At 39.2% G+C, this 19,079-nt stretch overlaps 1 protein-coding gene across 1 annotated transcript in view; it reads right to left on the reverse strand.

The window, feature by feature from the left end:
- Positions 1 to 19,079, reverse strand: part of LOC146310119 (uncharacterized) — a 97,954-nt gene that overhangs the window by 33,972 nt on the left and 44,903 nt on the right. The window contains 8 exon segments of the mRNA XM_084743350.1: positions 11,049 to 11,363; positions 12,103 to 12,417; positions 13,262 to 13,576; positions 13,868 to 14,182; positions 15,334 to 15,648; positions 15,940 to 16,254; positions 17,330 to 17,644; positions 17,940 to 18,254. Of these exon segments, the coding sequence (XP_084599476.1) occupies positions 11,049 to 11,363; positions 12,103 to 12,417; positions 13,262 to 13,576; positions 13,868 to 14,182; positions 15,334 to 15,648; positions 15,940 to 16,254; positions 17,330 to 17,644; positions 17,940 to 18,254 (2,520 nt within the window).

Genomic DNA, 19,079 nt, shown 5'->3' on the forward strand with positions numbered 1-19,079 from the left:
CCTAAGCATTGTTGCAGACCATGTGCACCCTTTCATGGAAACGATATTCCCTGATGGCTGTGGTCTCTTTCAGCAGGATAATGCTCCGTGCCACAAAGCAAAAATGGTTCAGGAATGGTTTGAGGAGCACGACAATGAGTTTGAGGTGTTGACTTGGCCTCCAGATTCCCCAGATCTCAATCCAATCGAGCATCTGTGGGATGTGCTGGACAAACAAGTCTGATTAATGGAGGCCCCACCTCACAACTTACAGGACTTAAAGGATCTGCTGCTAACATCTTGGTGCCAGATACCACAGCACACCTTCAGGGGTCTAGTGGAGTCCATGCCTCGACGGGTCAGGACTGTTTTGGCAGTAAAAGGGGAACCAACACAATATTAGGCAGGTGGTCATAATGTTACGCCTGATCGGTGTATGAGTGTGTCTCCAGCTATGGGCACTTTTAAGTCCCAGCAGTATAATTTGGGTTTTATGTTAAAATTTCTCATCTGATTCTTGATAAATATAAACACAGTGTTATAAAACATCTTGAAAAAAATAACAATAAAGTCATTTAATAAGATTTATGAAACATTTTATAGAAGCAAACACCACTTTGTTCATGTCCCACAATTGTGGTCTCAGTGTTCACATATGTGAAATGACTTAATGAAATTACATTCTGACGTCATTTAGAATGACTGCTTTACAGATTATTAATTTGATCACTTTTGTTCACCAGTCTACCACATTCATATATTTTATTCTACTTATATTTATTGATGGTTTATTTCATGTATATTATATTTTACTCCTGTGTTTAAACATGTATTTTTTGTCTTTTGTCTTTGTTCTCATTTTTATTTTTCCTCTTTGTACATTCTGCATGAATCTTGTCATATGGAGCATTAGAACAAGGAATTCTGTATGCACCTCTGGAATTGTATGATTTGTTTGTTTTCCTGCCATTTGGGTCATAATTATGGATATCTGTGGTAGATTAAAAATATTCATTAGAGCCGACAGTTTTTAATGGTTTCATGTAAATTTAATTCAGTATTCTTTTTCACCTTTCAACATTTACTTCTCTTTCACTTATCATGAGTTTTACTTGTCATCCAGCTATTGTTCATAAAATGACAACACTTAGTGCCAGTTAGAAATCAGTGAACTTACACTTAATGATGACACTTGTAGTTGCTGTCTCAGGAGAAGTGAATTTCCTTGAGGACAGTGTGACTTCATACACACAGCTGTAGTTTCCCTGGTGTTCATACTCAGCTACAGGGAAGTTGAAGGAGGCTGAGTGGTTGACTGCTGGCTTGGTGTCAGTGATGTTGGAGCCAGAGAAGATGAGAGAGAAAACACCTCCAGGATAGCTGGAGTTAATGGAGCAGGTGATGATGAAGCTGTAACCCCTGGTGACCTCTGCACCTTCAGGACCCCAGACCAACCCTCTGTTAGGAGATGTCAGGGAGATGCTGGGCTGCTGCAGTGGCACTGGGTAAAAGACAAAGAAAATGAATGATGTCAACTTTTTATTCATGAAGAAAGAAAATACAGCAGAGAGAGCTGACAGTAACAGAAACTCTTTTATAGGACTTAAGGCACTGGTCCTGGGTGAAATTCCAAGTTTTTAGGGAGTCTCCTAGATTGTGAGGCATTCCCTTCCTCCTCCTCTTTCCCCCTTCTTTTCTGCTACAACTCCAAGTTTTTTTTCTTCTGGTGTTTTATGTGTTTAAACAAATTTGTAGTGAACAGCCCTCCTTCCACGCATGTTCTTATTCATAGCTGTGAAATATCTCCAAATGAAGCTCCTCCTCCTCAGCTGTCACGATGGGTTGAACTAAGTCAGCAGGGTGTGCACCGCGATGCAATGCACTGTGTGTGCATGACGCAGGTGTTGCTTGAGTGTACAGAACAGACAGCAGCAGTGGAGAAGCAAAAAGCAGATGCACCAAACAACTGAGCATTATTTGCAAAGACAATTCTGCTCTTTGATGAAACAGACAATACAACTAGAAGAGAGAAACTGAAACTGATCCTTTTGTTGGTATCGATCCAATTAATGTAAGATTCTGTCTTCATAAGCAAGACTTTGTATTGGCAGTATCAATATGTTAGTAATGATCAGCCCACCCCTATGGGTACTGTAAACCCCATAGAATATGCTGTTACTAAAAGGTTAACCTGTTGAGTGGCAAATCAACTGATGCCAGCAGAGGGCGCTCCTGCGCTGTTGTAAGCTTGCCATCTTGTTAGCTACAATCAATGTGATATTAGCAGTGAACAATATTACACATTAATATCATATATTATTACAACCAATCGGAGTGATATGGAAGTGGTGTGAAATGCTTACATATTGCATTTGGCTCATTCTGTGTTATTTGTGTTTTGCTAAATAGACCATTTAGCAAAATTACTATGTTCTGAATGTGTTTTATTGAAGTAGCACCTCAGTAGACAAATAATGTGTTCATTTCATGTTGTTAAAAGGGACTAGCCTACAGTTCATCATATGTCTGACATAACAATTTATTAACCCTTTCAGGGAAGTCATGTATATTAAGAAGAAATGTGAAACTGCCATTGTTTAAGCTTTTACCATTATTTGTTTTTTTCAGTGTAAATTAGTCTATTATGACTTGTCAAACAGATTCAAACGGTGATTTTTTTTTTTACTACCCAGGTAGATTGACTTTATTTTTTCCCAAAGACACACCAAGTAATGATTTATTTATTTATTTATTTTTATTTTTTGTTTTTTCATTTTTTCTATATGAAAGAGTTCTATTTTATTTTGGGGTATTTTCACTCACAAAAGTAAAGCATCTTGGTGGATATGTGTTGCAGAGGTTATGTAATAAATCTGCCAGCTGTTCTGTCCTAAAAGCAACGTCTCCTTGCGAGTCTTGTTTACACTACTGATCAGAGCCTAGTATTAATATACATTATACTGTAGCTATTCTTTCAAATTAAGAATAGAGGCGCTACAGTAACATTAATGTGAAAGTTAATGGTGTGTCTTTGCACGATAAGCAAACATGTTTAGCTCAGCATCAGCTATCTCAAGTTAGCATGCTAGTAGCTTTGTGGCTAAGGGAGGTTAACTGGATTAGATTGATGATTTGCTCAATATTTTACCATGTGCTGGCTTAGCATGATGATAATAATATTCCAGAAACTCAATAATCAACATTCCACTAGAGGCCACCTTAGTTATTAATATTGGCTTCAGGCAGGTTACAGGTTTGTTGGTGAGCACACAACTTTACAGGTGTATTAGGTTTCCATTACACTGGGTTTGAGAGGCTGGAGGTGTGTGTAAGTGTACAATAGATGATGTATGTGGCTTTTACAATCTTTATTGCATCTGAATAATTTTAGCAGTGTTTATGGTATGCAGCAGATGACAGGGTGATCATTGCAACTGTTAGAGACTCAAGACTTGACTTGGACTTGCAAAAAATGACTTGTATATGACTGGTGACTCTCTGTGTTGACATCTAAAGACACTGCAGTAGCTAGTAATGCAAAGTTGGTATAAAGGAGGACATGTGCCCTAAACTCTGGTGTCAAACAAATGTCTTAAAGACCCATGAATCAGCCCAAACCCACCTCTGTGACTTGCTGTTCTTTAGGGATTTTGAATTTTATGCACCCCCAAAGTTGAAGTTGAAGGGTGCAGCAACCCCCCAATCTTGAGACAAAGCAGGAAAAAATGCAGTTGTCAAATAGCTATAGTCTAATTAAGGTATTGATTAAAATAACCCAGTACCAATATTATTGAAACTTCTCCAGTCTAACAAAACCTCCAACTGATCCTTTTTATTCTGGTTTAGATCTTATTTAGGATATGGCATTTGCATGGATGAGATCTTATCCAGGTTTCTGAGACCAGGATATACACAAAACATAACCAAGATACTCCAAAACCCTCATCATATCCAGGACACTAGCACATGTGAACACGCTCTGTGAGCTGATCGAATTTGCTCAGTTGTCATGGAGATGTTTCAGTTGTTATCACATGACTGAAGTATGTAATTTCAGTCATAATATGTGTAGAGAGATGCTAATTCCTTTCTCCGCTCAAAGATGATCACTGATATGAATGTCCTCCTTGATCTTTTTCTTTTGGTCCACTAACTGATGGTCAATGACCTTTGACCTGTTCCCAGTTGATTTATTTTCCATGCTGCTCAAGGCCGACCTGCAGGGGCTCCACGGCCCACCACCTGGCTGCAGCACACACTATGGGAATAACTGTTTTAATTAATTATGGGGCAAATGGGTTAAAAAGAAAAAAATATATAAATATATCTAAAATATATATATTTAAACCTACAACTGACACATAATGAGGTGCATCTTATCCTGTGTCTGTAAATTTTTAATAATAATAATGTTCTATGTTTTTCCCAGATTAACATATTCTATTATGTTTATTTTAATTGTATTTTTAATTTGTCATGTTTTAAATAATTTAAATGATTAATGAAGTTAAAAAAGCATTTGATTTCTGTCTAAATGATAAACTTCATGAACTTAATTCTAAAAAGTTGTTCTGTCAAATCATTCTTATTATTCTCCCATCTTAAGTTCTACAGACCCTTCAACATATCCATCATTATCACATAATAAGCATAATTTATGTTATGACTCCTTGACAAGGAGCAGCTAATAACAAGGTTACTGTGCTGCCTCACAAAGGTCTTCTATTTTGCGCCGTATGTGACAGCAGTGGTGTGTTACTGGTGGCTCGTCCTGCCATTTTTTGTCCAGAAGCAAATATCTCATGAATCGTTAGATCAATGGCCGTGAAACTCTGTAGACATTCATGGATAGATCTTACTATTTTTCTGACCCTCTGACTTTTCATCTATCGCTGCCAGCAAGTTGACATTCAGAATTACAGTCAGTTGTCTTTTATTGTATTGTACAGTAATCCTGTAAGTGTCATTTGTTACAGTAATCCCACAAGAACAGGATGCTGATATTGTAAAGTAAAATCATTTAAGTACAGTTTATGAATGGGGCCTGACTGAAACTTCATAACATTTAAGGTGAAAACTCACCATTGCTGTTTGCCTTCGTAGGCCAGCACACATACTGTGCAACTACAGAAGAGTGAAGTAAATGAAGGACGTTGTAGGAAGTTGCACTTAACACCCCACCCTCAAAGTTTGTGAAACAAACTGTTTAAAACAGGACTGCTTGTTGTTGAGAAAGAGTTTTCTTAGAGCTGACACTGGTTCCTCAAATATTACAAACTCATCTATACATGTTAATACACAAAACCAGAAATTCTTCTGACTGCATGTTTAACAATTAAAATCTCTAAACTCACAATTTAGTACCTAATCTGGATTTTGTTAATGTAATGCAAAAAGCATGTTTCTCTATTCAAAGATGAGTTGGGCTGCATCCACTTTCAGTCAACTGTTTTTATTCTTTTCATGCATTTATGCTTCCTTTACATATAAAAATAGACAAATACGTTTCAAACTTAAAGTGCCCACATATGTCCATGCATCCTTTACGTTGGCATGGATGTTAAGCAAAACATCCACCAGAGAGCGCCACTCAGAGTCAACTATGAAGAAGAGTTAAAAGTTTCACTGTAGAATAGTGATGGGAATTCCGGCTCTTTTTAGCGAGCTGGTTCTTTTGGCTCGGCTCACTAAAAAGAGCCGGCTCTTTCGGCTCCCAAGTGGCTCCTCAGATTTTTTGTTGCTTAAATTAATTATTATTAATTACTATTACAAAAAATAATGTAAAATGAATTACTAATGTAAAAAACATACATTATATCAAATGTTTATAATTTATATGGCTTTATTTATATACTCAACAGTGCTACAAAATTAAGCAGAGTGCTTAATAACAAACACCCTACATTGTATAAAATACTAATTTTCTGTGTAATTGCAATATTTAACACTGGACATATCAGTCTTCTGTTGTGCAATGAAGTTTTAATCTGTCAACAAGCAGATATTTTGTCTGATAATAATAAAGGTTATATATATGAACCTCTTGAAGATGGACATTCTCTGTGCTCCATTAAATACATCACAACATGTGGATGGAGAATTTTGTTACTTTGTCATTTGGTTTAGGGTTTTTTTTTTGTTTGGTTTTTTTTTGCATTGGTGTCCTGAGCTTACTCTCCTGTTGTAATAAACAACGTAACACATTAGTTTTGCAATTCAAGCACTCTGTTATACTGTAACATTTTCAAATAGGCAGTCCATTACTGTTACAGTTTTACTGTTTTCACTACTGCACCACCAGAGGAGACACTGAGGATGACTTTTATCTTCTGAGACAGAGGACAGACACAGGCCTATATGGTATCAGAAGACACTGAAATCTCAAGTTGGGTTTTGAGATGAATGTATGACAAATTCCCCACGATCAGATCTTTCTACGAGTCAATACGCCTGTGGAGAGGCTTGTTAACTTTGGAAGTCTCATCAGAGGAACTGACTAGCTGAACATTGACTCATCGAGTCTATGTGATTTAAAAAGCCTGTGCACTTTTATAAGTTGAAACGTGATGCAGTGTCGGCTAAACAACCCAAAGTTTTTATTGTTTTCATTGTGTAATATGTCTCTGCCCAGTTCACAGTCAGATTATCAGAACAATGATCAACAGGGAGTCACAAAGTGGTTTTCAGGTTTTGAAATGCTCTCTGAATTACTTTCCTAATGAAGTAACGTTGTAACGTAACAAGTTACTTTTTAATGGCTGTAATGTTGTAATGTATTGTGTTACTTTTAAAAGCAACATTTCCCATCACTGACACAGACTGAGCCTCTAGGTTCCATATATACACTCCATTTAACACTTTTAGTCTCGAGGTGAATCCTGTCCTCAGGAATATTTTTTCCTCATCATTATTCTCTATCTGCAGTCTGGAGACACCTCAAACCAGCTGTTTGGATTTAGAGCAAAGGACTGAGAGTTTGTCCCCTCATTTTACACACCCAGTCAACAACTATAGAGTAAAAGACAATGTAACACAGTCCTCTCAAGCTGTGTCCTCCATACATATAAATACATCAAGTTAAGGACATCCTGAAAAATGTCAGAGGGAATTTTTACTTTACAGTCACTTAGTGTGAGAGTTTAAAGAGTCTGAACATACAGTTTGTGAGTGAAGCAAAAATAGAAACAAGTCAGAGGTATGGGTTCATGCCTTTATGCATTGTGTTTTATTGAAGGTATAAAATGCAACATTTCCTATAAAAACAACACATAGACTCATAGAAACATGATGGCTCTCAATCATCACTTATGATGGACTAGAAGTGTGTGGTGGTGTCTGTGTCTGCAGAGAACCTGCCTTCTGTCTGTATTTCATCATCTTTATCATTATTTTGCTGTTCTCAGGACACTTGACAAACTCAAAACGTTGGTATTTAACATCCTGGTATCTTTATGGTGTGTTTATGAACAGCTCAGAGAAATCCTACTGATTCTACGTTTAAACAGAGTAAAATCAAAATAACATCTCTCAAAAGTTTCCTTCAAAACAAGTGAAAACACAAAATGTGATTAAAAAAGAAAAAAGCAAAATTGCAGAAAATTCTTACAGGGTTAATTAATTACAGCTCAAAAGAAGAAGTTATGAGTCATGAGTAATAACAGATCAATATATCTGATCAATGCTGCACTAAAGAGTTTGTATATCGTGTATAAATCAAAAAGTCACTCTGCACACTTTAGCATGTACATACACAAACAATTACATATAACATCTGTACATATAAACAGCAGTGTGCTCAGCATATCTGCATCATTTTCAAACCAAGTTATGGTTTTATTCAGCAAATCATTTGAGCTGTTATCATGTATATTTGTTCCATTGATTCAAGCACACTTCTCTTCTGCAATATGAAAATGTCAAATCCATCACTGAGCTGACAGACGGTTGTGTGGCAGCTAAGAAATCCACCTGGAAGGAGCACAAGCTCATTGTAGGTCCTACTGCTGGGTTTCTTCCTCCTCAGCAGGCCCTCCTTCAGCTCCAACATCATCAAGGTTCTGATAATCCACCTCAGTCGTCTCCTGTTGGCTTGATTTCTTCTGCCCTCTTCTGGCCTGGAGAGACATAACAGCATGCACATGTCATTGGTTGCATCTCTCCTCTCTTCCAGTTATTATTCACAGAATGAACTGTGGATTTTAGCCTGTGAGGAACAAAGATGTACACAGTACCTTGTAGTAGAAATAAAGGACGATGATCACCAACAGCAGAATAAACAGCACAGTAACATATCCGATGATACTTCCATAAAATATTCGATCTGTTGAGATTTACATGATGAGTACACACACATTATGATATAATATACTGTGAAATACTGTGATCTGTTGGTTACTTGTTTGTTTTGCACCAACATAAATCCACATTGTCACTTTTCATGATAAATGGTTCAATACTGGAAATGCAGATGGTAAGAAATGAGTCTATTGGCCACAGGCGCCTATTACCCTTGAAATTTGGAACAAAACAGAGAAAAAGGAAACACTTATGATTTAACCATATGTTTTTGCCATATGTGCATGTGGGAAGCAGGACACAGGAACATTTCTTCTGCAGTGTTTATTCATGGGCAAACTGTACATTTACTGCCACTAGATAACGTCACTGTTAAATCTTCATCACTCTGCTCTGATCACCAACACCTGTCTGCTCTGAGGACTCACTGCATCATATACATTGTGTTGATGAAAAATACATCAGGACTATTTCAGCATATCAAAGACAAAACTGCACACGTCTGACTGGTCGTTTACTGCTGATGCATTGAAACACTTGGACAAGATGGAACCAATGTAGAAAGATGCCTCCGAGTGGTGTGAACGTGATCCTCACAGTACAATGATACTGGCTTGATGTTTGTGTTGTAGAAAAGCTGAGAGACATTTATTTATTTTTATTATTTTACTGCTGCTGTTGAATTTTGTAGCCCCTGAACTATTTTTTAATTAAAAATAGGAAAACAGTTACCCAGTCAGATTTTTTTGTTGTTGTCTCTAGGCAGAGAAAAGTTAGAGCTGGCTCCCTCATTCATTTGGATTTCATCTGACTGGACAGAAAAACACAGCCTGTGTGTTTGTTTAGAAAGTGACAAATGAATTAACTAAACACATTTTGATTTACAGTGGATGGGACAAAAAAAATTATCCCCTTCAGCCTTCCTGCCAGTGAAGTCTTCCTTGAGACAAAGCAGAGTAGACCGACGCTGTTGCTAGGCAGATAACGTGATGACGCTGCCTTTTTCAAGGTGGAATTTGGAAGCACAGAGAAGGATCTGCAAAGGACTGTGTCAGTTAGGAGACTGAAATTGCACTTGTTCCCGTGTCTGTTATTAAACAATTTTCTGACACTTGAATCTTCTTTTTTAAAGCTACTTCAAACAGTACAGCAGACAGAGCTGTGTTGGTGAATATATACATATATGTGTGTATATATAGTCTACCTGCACTTCCCTTCAGTGTTCCACCTTCAAAAATGAGATTTTCATGCACATGCAAATGCTTCAAAGAGACAAAGTATAGAAATACTAGTATGAGCAGCAGACATTTACGGTGCCCCCATCAGTGGCTTATGCATTATTCAGTTCTTCAATTCTGGCTACTTACATTTTATGGTGACACTCATCGTTGCTGTTTCAGGAGAAGTGAATTTCCTTGAGGACAGTGTGACTTCATACACACAGCTGTAGATTCCCTGGTGTTCATACTCAGCTACAGGGAAGTTGAAGGAGGCTGAGTGGTTGACTGCTGGCTTGGTGTCAGTGATGTTGGAGCCAGAGAAGATGAGAGAGAAAACACCTCCAGGATAGCTGGAGTTAATGGAGCAGGTGATGATGAAGCTGTAACCCCTGGTGACCTCTGCACCTTCAGGACCCCAGACCAACCCTCTGTTAGGAGATGTCAGGGAGATGCTGGGCTGCTGCAGTGGCACTGGGTAAAAAAAGGTAAAGAATATGAAGAAAATATATGATGAAGACCAACGCACAACAAGACAAATATTACTCAACTTTTTCATCATAAAAATGGAACAAAAAATGAAGAAGCTAAGCTAAGAAAACAGCAGCATGGTTGAAAGACACACACTGACAGCATCCCACAGAAAAGTAATGACACTGTCACCAATTTGATCAAGAGTCTTTTTCTCCTAACTGGGCAGCTTTAGTAAGAACATGGAGGACATGGAGACGGAACATTAATGCAGCAACATCTTCTTCTTCTACAAGTCAAAAACAGAGCAAAACTCCTGCCTTATGGCAACTCTGAGGGGACACACTACCTTAAAACACAGAAGTTTTTTAAATCATGATGTTGCAATGGTGTGTCAGTGGTCAGTGACTGTCAGTCATCAGTGAAGGATGATGGCATTGACCATCAGCCCAAACCCCTAATACTCACAGCCAAAGAAATAGGCTTTTGTTAGTTATAATGAGTATGTTAACCATAGCTAACACTGTGTAAATCCATTCTCTTTAAAATACAGTTACATTTGTTGTGGATCAAGCAACATATTCACTTTTAGACACTCTGCTCTGAAATGAAGAACATGTGCTGCAGAAACCATGTGTCCTAGAAATTACATTTGTATATTGCGTTAGTGCTACACTAGTGTTTGTATAATTAATTTCCACCTGGATTATGTCCAGAGGAAAAGAAAAGGTCAAAACAAAATCTCATCTCTGTCTAACCCATGTCTCTGATAGTTGGAAATTCATCCATTCATAATTTTCTTTTCACTTATAATCAGTCAGGTTTTGGTGGCAGCAGGGCGAACATGACGTCCTTCTCTCCAGCAACACTTTCCAGCTCCTCCACCTCAGCTGGTAAACTGATTGTACAAAAAATGTAATTTCTAGGAGACATGGTTGGCTGCAGAGTGTGGTTACTTATTGTTTTCTAGTTTACTGCTGTGTCAACTGACACACATTATAAGACACAATTATTGGATGATAGACATGTAAAACAGTATGTTTACAGTGATTTGATATTCTGTAAATGATCCAAAAGTTTTCTCACCTAAACACACCACACCAGCATCTTCATGGTGTGAACAGTTGTGTGTCCCAAATCCTCTGTGCTGACAGTCACTTAGAAAACTTTCACTTCCTGAACAGTCCACATCATCAAGCCAGATTGGTCCAGTTCCTTCACCAAAGTGGTCCAACTGAGGGGCTCCCAGTGCTGTACCACAACGCAACTGTCTGCACACAACTTCAGCATCATTTAAGTCCCACTCATCATCACAGACTGTTCCCCAGGTGTTGTTGTAATAGACTTCAACTCTTCCAGAACAACGAGAAGATCCAGAACCAGCTAATCTGATCTGGATTCCTATTGATAAAAAAAACATACAGTCATACACAGTAATGTCCAGACTGTGAGTAAGAGTAACACTTTTCACACTCAATTAAAATCAGACAAAGTTTTTCATTTACACAACAGTTAAATCAAAATCTAGTTAAATGAAATTAAGTTTAGTTTAATTCTGCTCTTTAATTCCAAAAGCATGCTGCAGGGTGTGGTTACCAGATCTTTTCTTTGTGTATTTTTTTGTAATCTGTGCAATAATACAATAGTTGTTGTCAAGACTACAATTTTTTTTTACAATTGCAGAAAGTAACGACTATCATAAAATGTTACAATGTTAAAATAAGAACTGTTATCCTTGTGAATCCAGCTGCCTCACAAGGGAAGAGCACAGGGGGAGTGTACTTTTATTACAATGTACAACCAGAAGTCCATCAGAAGGTTCCCCCTCCTGTCCTTGTCTTATTTTGACATGTTTGATGTCCAGTAGGCAAGTCAACATTAGTTTGGAGCAGGTTAAATATGTGGCAGTTAATAAAACTGGTATTTCTTGTTAAAATAACTAACTCTGTAAAAGACAAGTAACTTTTCATGTCTTTTTCACAACTGCCAGAGCTGTAAGTTGACATCTGACAGCTTTTATCTTAAACTCAAGTCTGCTGCATCTGAACAGCTCTGACATGATGAGCCCCAATAATGATGTGACAGAGCTGTTCAATTATACAGAAATCATTCACAATACTTTATCCAAAAGTTTTCTCACCTGAACACACCACACCAGCGTCCTCATAATGTTCACAGTCATGTGTCCCAAATCCTCTGTGCTGACACTCAGTTAGAGAACTTTCACTTCCTGAACAGTCCACATCACTGAGCCAGATTGGTCCAGTTCCTTCACCAAAGTGGGCAAACTGACGGGTTCTCAGTGCTGTACCACAATCCAACTGTCTGCACACAACTTCAGCATCAATCAAGTCCCAGTTGTCATCACAGACTGTTCCCCACATGTTGTTGTGATAGACTTCAACTCTTCCAGAGCACTGAGTCGACCCAGACCCAGCTAATCTGATCTGGATGCCTATAGAAGACAAAAAAAAAAAAAACATACAGTCATACACAGTAATGTACAGACTTTTACACAGACTGTGAGCAAGAATAACATTTTCCACACTAGATTAAATATCTAACAAAAATCTTCACTTATATAATGGTAAAATTAAAATCTAATTAAATTAAATTAAGTTTAGTTTAATTCTGCTCTATAACTCCAAAAGTCGGGCGGCACGGTGGTGCAGTGGTCCTGAGTGGCAAGAAGGTCCTGAGTTCGATCCCCCAGCTCCCCGGCTGGGGCAGGGCCCTTCTGTGCGGAGTTTGCATGTTCTCCCCGTGTCTGCGTGGGTTCTCTCCGGGTTCTCCGGCTTCCTCCCACAGTCCAAAGACATGCATGCTAGGTTAATTGGTGACTCTACATTGCCCGTAGGTGTGAATGTGAGTGTGAGTGGTTGTCTGTCTATGTGTCAGCCCTGCGATGAACTGGAGACTTGTCCAGGGTGAACCCCACCTCTCGCCCAATGTCAGCTGGGATAGACTCCAGCAGCCCGCGACCCCCACGGAATAAGCGGTTACAGAAAATGAATGAATGAACTCCAAAAGCATGCTGCAGGGTGTGATTACCAGATCTTTTCTTTGTGTAATCTGTGCAAGACCTATACTCAGAACATAGACAAAAAAACACACAGTTGGCAAGACAATATGAGTTTTTTTATTTTATTTTTTGCTACCTATTCTGTTCTTTGCTTCTAACATCATGCTGCAGGGTGAGCTTGCAGCTCTTTTCCAGTGCTGCATCTGAACAATTCTGACATCACAAGCCACAAAGACATCATGACAGAGGTTTAAGTTATACAGAAAAAATTTCTCACCTGAACACACCACACCAGCGTCCTCACTGTGTGAACAGTTGTGTGTCCCAAATCCTCTGCGCTGACACTCAGTTAGAGAACTTTCACTTCCTGAACAGTCCACATCACTGAGCCAGATTGGTCCAGTTGCTTCACCAAAGTGAGCCGACTGAGGGGCTCTCAGTGCTGCACCACAACGCAACTGTCTGCACACAACTTCAGCATCATTTAAGTCCCAGTTGTCATCACAGACTGTTCCCCAGATGTTGTTGTGATAGACTTCAACTCTTCCAGAACACTGAGTCGACCCAGACCCAGCTAATCTGATCTGGAGACCTATAGAAGACAAATAAATCATTGCAGGATAGATCATGTTCTTTCTGTTGTTTGTATATGACAGGAAGTGATTTGAAAAGACGCATTTGGCAAAAAAATTACAATAAACATAACATACATACTTTTCACGACTCCCACACACTTTGAATAAGATATGCAGGGTGAGGTTACCAGATCTTTTTATCTGACAGGCTCTGACATCACAAGCCACAATGACGAGGTGACAGAGCAGTTAAATTGTACAGAAAAGGACACATTTACTACAAATGCTTTATCCAAAAGTTTTCTCACCTGAACACACCACACCAGCGTCCTCACTGTGTGAACAGTTGTGTGTCCCAAATCCTCTGTGCTGACACTCACTTAGAGAACTTTCACTTCCTGAACAGTACACTTCATCAAGCCAGATTGGTCCAGTTCCTTCACCAAAGTGAGCCGACTGAAGGGCTCTCAGTGCTGTACCACAATCCAACTGTCTGCACACCACATTAGCATCATCAAAGCCCCACCATTCATCACAGACTGTTCCCCAGGTGTTGTTGTAATAGACTTCAACTCTTCCAGAGCACTGAGTCGACCCAGACCCAGCTAATCTGATCTGGATGCCTATAGAACAAAAGACATACAGTCATACACAGTAATGTACAGACTTTTACACAGACTGTGAGTAAGAGTAACACTTTACACACTAGATTAAAATAAGAAAGTTTTTCATTTACACAACAGTTAAATCAAAATATAGTTAAATGAAATGAAGTTTAGTTTAATTCTGCTGTTTATTTCCCAAAGCATACTGCAGGGTGTGGTTACCAGATCTTTTCTTTGTGTCATTTTTGTGTAATCTGTGCAATAATACAATCCAAATATATATTTTCTGTCATTTCTTTCACTGAATCTTGAAAGGTTTTATGTTAAATTAAGTTATTTTTTAGCTTTCAGTACCCAAGTAATTCACTCTTTTTTCTTTTTGGAACCAGATAAATGTATAGAAATCAATTTATGATCTGATAAAGGAGCATGGCAATGTGACACATCAGACATATGTAATAGACAAGACATAGAAATTGCTGTGTAGCCTAGACCACTTATCTACAACCGTTATCAAAAGAAGAAAAAGAAATCTGACTGGAGCTGTAACTATTAAATTCTCTATTTTCCTCTGAGACTTTTCTTTGTTTGAGTATCAACAACATAGAGGAAAAGACCTGAAGACACACGATATGATGCACATTTTAAATGATAAAATATTAGAACTTTTGAAAAAATGTATTTGTTGTTTAGGCTACACATTTTTACATGTGCAGAAAGTAACAACAGTCATAAATGTTACAATGTTAAAATAAGAACTGTTATCCTTGTGAATCCAGCTGCCTCACAAGGGAAGAGCACAGGGGAAGTGTACTTTTATTACAAGGTACAACCAGAAGTCCATCAGAAGGTTCCCCCTCCTGTCCTTGTCTTATTTGACATGTTTGATGTCCAGTAGGCAAGTCAACATTAGCTTGGAGCAGTTAAATATGTTGCAGTTAATAAAACTGGTATTTCTTCTGAAAATAATAACTCTGTATAAGACAAGTAACTTTTCATGTCTTTTTCACAACTGCCAGAGCTGTAAGTTGACATCTGACAGCTTTTATCTTAAACTCAAGTCTGCTGCATCTGAACAGCTCTGACATGATGAGCCCCAATAATGATGTGACAGAGCTGTTCAATTATACAGAAATCATTCACAATACTTTATCCAAAAGTTTTCTCACCTGAACACACCACACCAGCATCCTCACTGTGTGAACAGTTGTGTGTAGTAAATCCTCTGCGCTGACACTCAGTTAGAGAACTTTCACTTCCTGAACAGTCCACATCACTGAGCCAGATTTGTCCAATTCCTTCACCAAAGTGGGCCGACTGAGGGGCTCTCAGTGCTGTACCACAACCCAACTGTCTGCACACCACATCAGCATCATTTAAGTCCCAGTTGTCATCACAGACTGTTCCCCAGATGTTGCTGGACAAGACTTCAACTCTTCCAGAGCACTGAGTCGACCCAGACCCAGCTAATCTGATCTCAAGATCTGTAGAAGACAAATAAATCATTGCTGGATAGAACATGTTCTTTCTGTTGTTTGTATATGACAGGAAGTGATTTGAAAAGACGCATTTGGCAAAAGAATTACAATAAACGTAACATACATACTTTTCATCACTCCCACAGACTTTGAGTAAGATATGCAGGGTGAGGTTACCACATCTTTTTATCTGACAGGCTCTGACATCACAAGCCACAATGGCGAGGTGACAGAGCAGTTAAATTATACAGAAAAGGACACATTTACTACAAATACTTTATCCAAAAGTTTTCTCACCTGAACACACCACAGCAGCGTCCTCACTGTGTCGACAGCGGTGTGTCCCAAATCCTCTGTGCTGACAGTCACTTAGAGACCTTTCCCTTCCTGAACAGTACACTTCATCAAGCCAGATTGGTCCAGTTCCTTCACCAAAGTGGGCCGACTGAGAGGCTCTCAGTGCTGTACCACAACCCAACTGTCTGCACACAACTTCAGCATCACGTAAGTCCCAGTTATCAACACAGACTGTTCCCCAGATGTTGTTGTGATAGACTTCAACTCTTCCAGAGCACTGAGTCGACCCAGACCCAGCTAATCTGATCTGGAGACCTGTAGAAAAAAATACATACAGTCATACACAGTAATGTACAGATTGTGAGTAAGAGTAACACTTTTCACATTAGATTAAAATAAGAAAGTTTTCCGTTTGTACAGCAGTTAAATCAAAATCTAGTTAAAAGAAATTAAGTTTAGTTGAATTCTGCTCTTTAATTCCAAAAGCATGCTACAAGCTGTGGTTACCAGATCTTTTCTTTGTGTAATTTTTTGTAATCTGTGCAATAAGACAATTCAAATATATATTTTGTGTCATTTCTTTCACTGAATCCTGAAAGGTTTTATGTTAAATTAAGTTATTTTTTAGCTTTCAGTACCCAAGTAGTTTACTCTTATTCTCTTTGGAACCAACTAAATGTATAGAAATCAATTTATAATCTGATTATAATCTGATAAATAAATCAGACATATGTAATAGAAAAGACATAGAAATTGCTGTGTAGCCTAGACCACTTATCTACAACCTTTATCAAAAGAAAAAGAAAAAGAAATCTGACTGGAGCTGTAACTATTAAATTCTCTATTTTCCTCTGAGACTTTTCTTTGTTTGGATTTGGCAGCTAGCCTAGAGAGACTCAAGAGTATCAACAACATAGAGGAAAAGACCTGAAGACACACGATATGATGCACATTTTAAATGATAAAATATTAGAACTTTTTAAAAGATCTATTTGTTGTTTAGGCTACAATTTTTTACACAGGGGGAGTGTACTTTTATTACAAGGTACAACCAGAAGTCCATCAGAAGGTTCCCCCTCCTGTCCTTGTCTTATTTTGACATGTTTGATGTCCAGTAGGCAAGTCAACATTAGCTTGGAGCAGGTTAAATTTGTGGCAGTTAATAAAACTGGTATTTTTTCTGAAAATAATAACTCTGTATAAGACAAGTAACTTTTCATGTCTTTTTCACAACTGCCAGAGCTGTAAGTTGACATCTGACAACTTTTATCTTAAACTCAAGTCTGCTGCATCTGAACAGCTCTGACATGATGAGCCCCAATAATGATGTGACAGAGCTGTTCAATTATACAGAAATCATTCACAATACTTTATCCAAAAGTTTTCTCACCTGAACACACCACACCAGCGTCCTCACTGTGTGAACAGTTGTGTGTCCCAAATCCTCTGTGCTGACACTCAGTTAGAGACCGTTCATTTCCTGAACAGTTCACATCATCAAGCCAGATTTGTCCAGTTCCTTCACCAAAGTGGGCCGACTGAAGGCCACTCAGTGCTGTACCACAACCCAACTGTCTGCACACCACATTAGCATCATTTAAGTCCCAGCTGTCATCACAGACTGTTCCCCAGGTGTTGTTGTGATAGACTTCAACTCTTCCAGAGCACCGAGTCGACCCAGACCCAGCTAATCTGATCTGAAAATCTATAGAAGACAAATAAATCATTGCAGGATAGAACATGTTCTGTCTGTTGTTTGTACATGACAGGAAGTGATTTGAAAATATGTATTTGGCAAAAAAGAAAATTACAATAAACATAACATACATACTTTTCATCACTCCCACAGACTTTGAGTAAGATATGCAGGGTGAGGTTAGCAGATCTTTTTATCTGACAGGCTCTTACATCACAAGCCACAATGACGAGTTGACAGAGCAGTTAAATTATACAGAAAAGGACACATTTACTACAAATACTTTATCCAAAAGTTTTCTCACCTGAACACACCACACCAGCGTCGTCATAATGTCTACAGTTGTGTGTCCCAAATCCTCTGTGCTGACACTCACTTAGAGACCTTTCACTTCCTGAACAGTCCACATCATCAAGCCAGATTGGTCCAATTCCTTCACCAAAGTAAGCCCACTGAATGGCACTCTGTGCTGTACCACAACCCAACTGTCTGCACACCACATTAGCATCATTTAAGTCCCAGTTATCACCACAGACTGTTCCCCAGATGTTGTTGTAATAGACTTCAACTCTTCCAGAGCACTGAGTCAACCCAGACCCAGCTAATCTGATGTGGATGCCTATAGAAAAAAAAAAATACAGTTATACACAGTGTTTACAGTGGTGGTGGGGAGCTGTTGACTTCGACTGGGGATATTGTCGGACGGCGGAAGGAATACTTCAAGGATCTCCTCAATCCCACTGACACGCCTTCCGTAGAGGAAGCAGAGGCTTGGGACCCAGAGGTTGACTCATTCATCACCCAAGCTGAAGTCACTGAGGTAGTTTGGAAGCTCCTCAGTGGCAAGGCACCGGGGGTGGATCAGATCCGCCCTGAGTACCTCAAGTCTTTGTATGTTGTAGGGCTGTCTTGGTTGATACGCCTCTGCAACATCGCGTGGCAGTTGGGGACAGTGCCTCTGGACTGGCAGACCGGGGTGGTGGTCCCTCTATTTAAGAAGGGGGACCGGAGGGTGTGCTCCAACTACAGGGGGATCACACTCCTCAGCCTCCCTGGTAAAGTCTTTTCCAGGGTACTGGAGAGGAGAATTCGGCCGATAGTCGAACCTCGGATCCAGGAGGAACAATGCGGTTTTCATCCTGGTCGTGGAACACTGGACCAGCTCTATACCCTCTGCAGGGTGCTTGAGGGTTCATGGGAGTTTGCCCAACCAGTCCACATGTGTTTTGTGGACTTTGAGAAGGCATTCGACCGTGTCCCTTGTGGCATTCTGTGGGAGGTGCTTCGGGAGTATGGAGTTCGGAGCCCTCTGGTAAGGGCTGTACGGTCTCTGTATGACTGGAGCAGGAGCTTGGTTCGCATTGCCAGAAGTAAGTCAGACCTGTTCCCGGTGCATGTTGGACTTTGGCAGGGCTGCCCTTTGTCACCGGTTCTGTTCATTATT

This window comes from Lutjanus erythropterus, chromosome 19 (genome assembly GCF_056507025.1).
Source record: "Lutjanus erythropterus isolate fLutEry1 chromosome 19, fLutEry1.hap2, whole genome shotgun sequence".
Taxonomy (NCBI): domain Eukaryota; kingdom Metazoa; phylum Chordata; class Actinopteri; order Lutjaniformes; family Lutjanidae; genus Lutjanus; species Lutjanus erythropterus.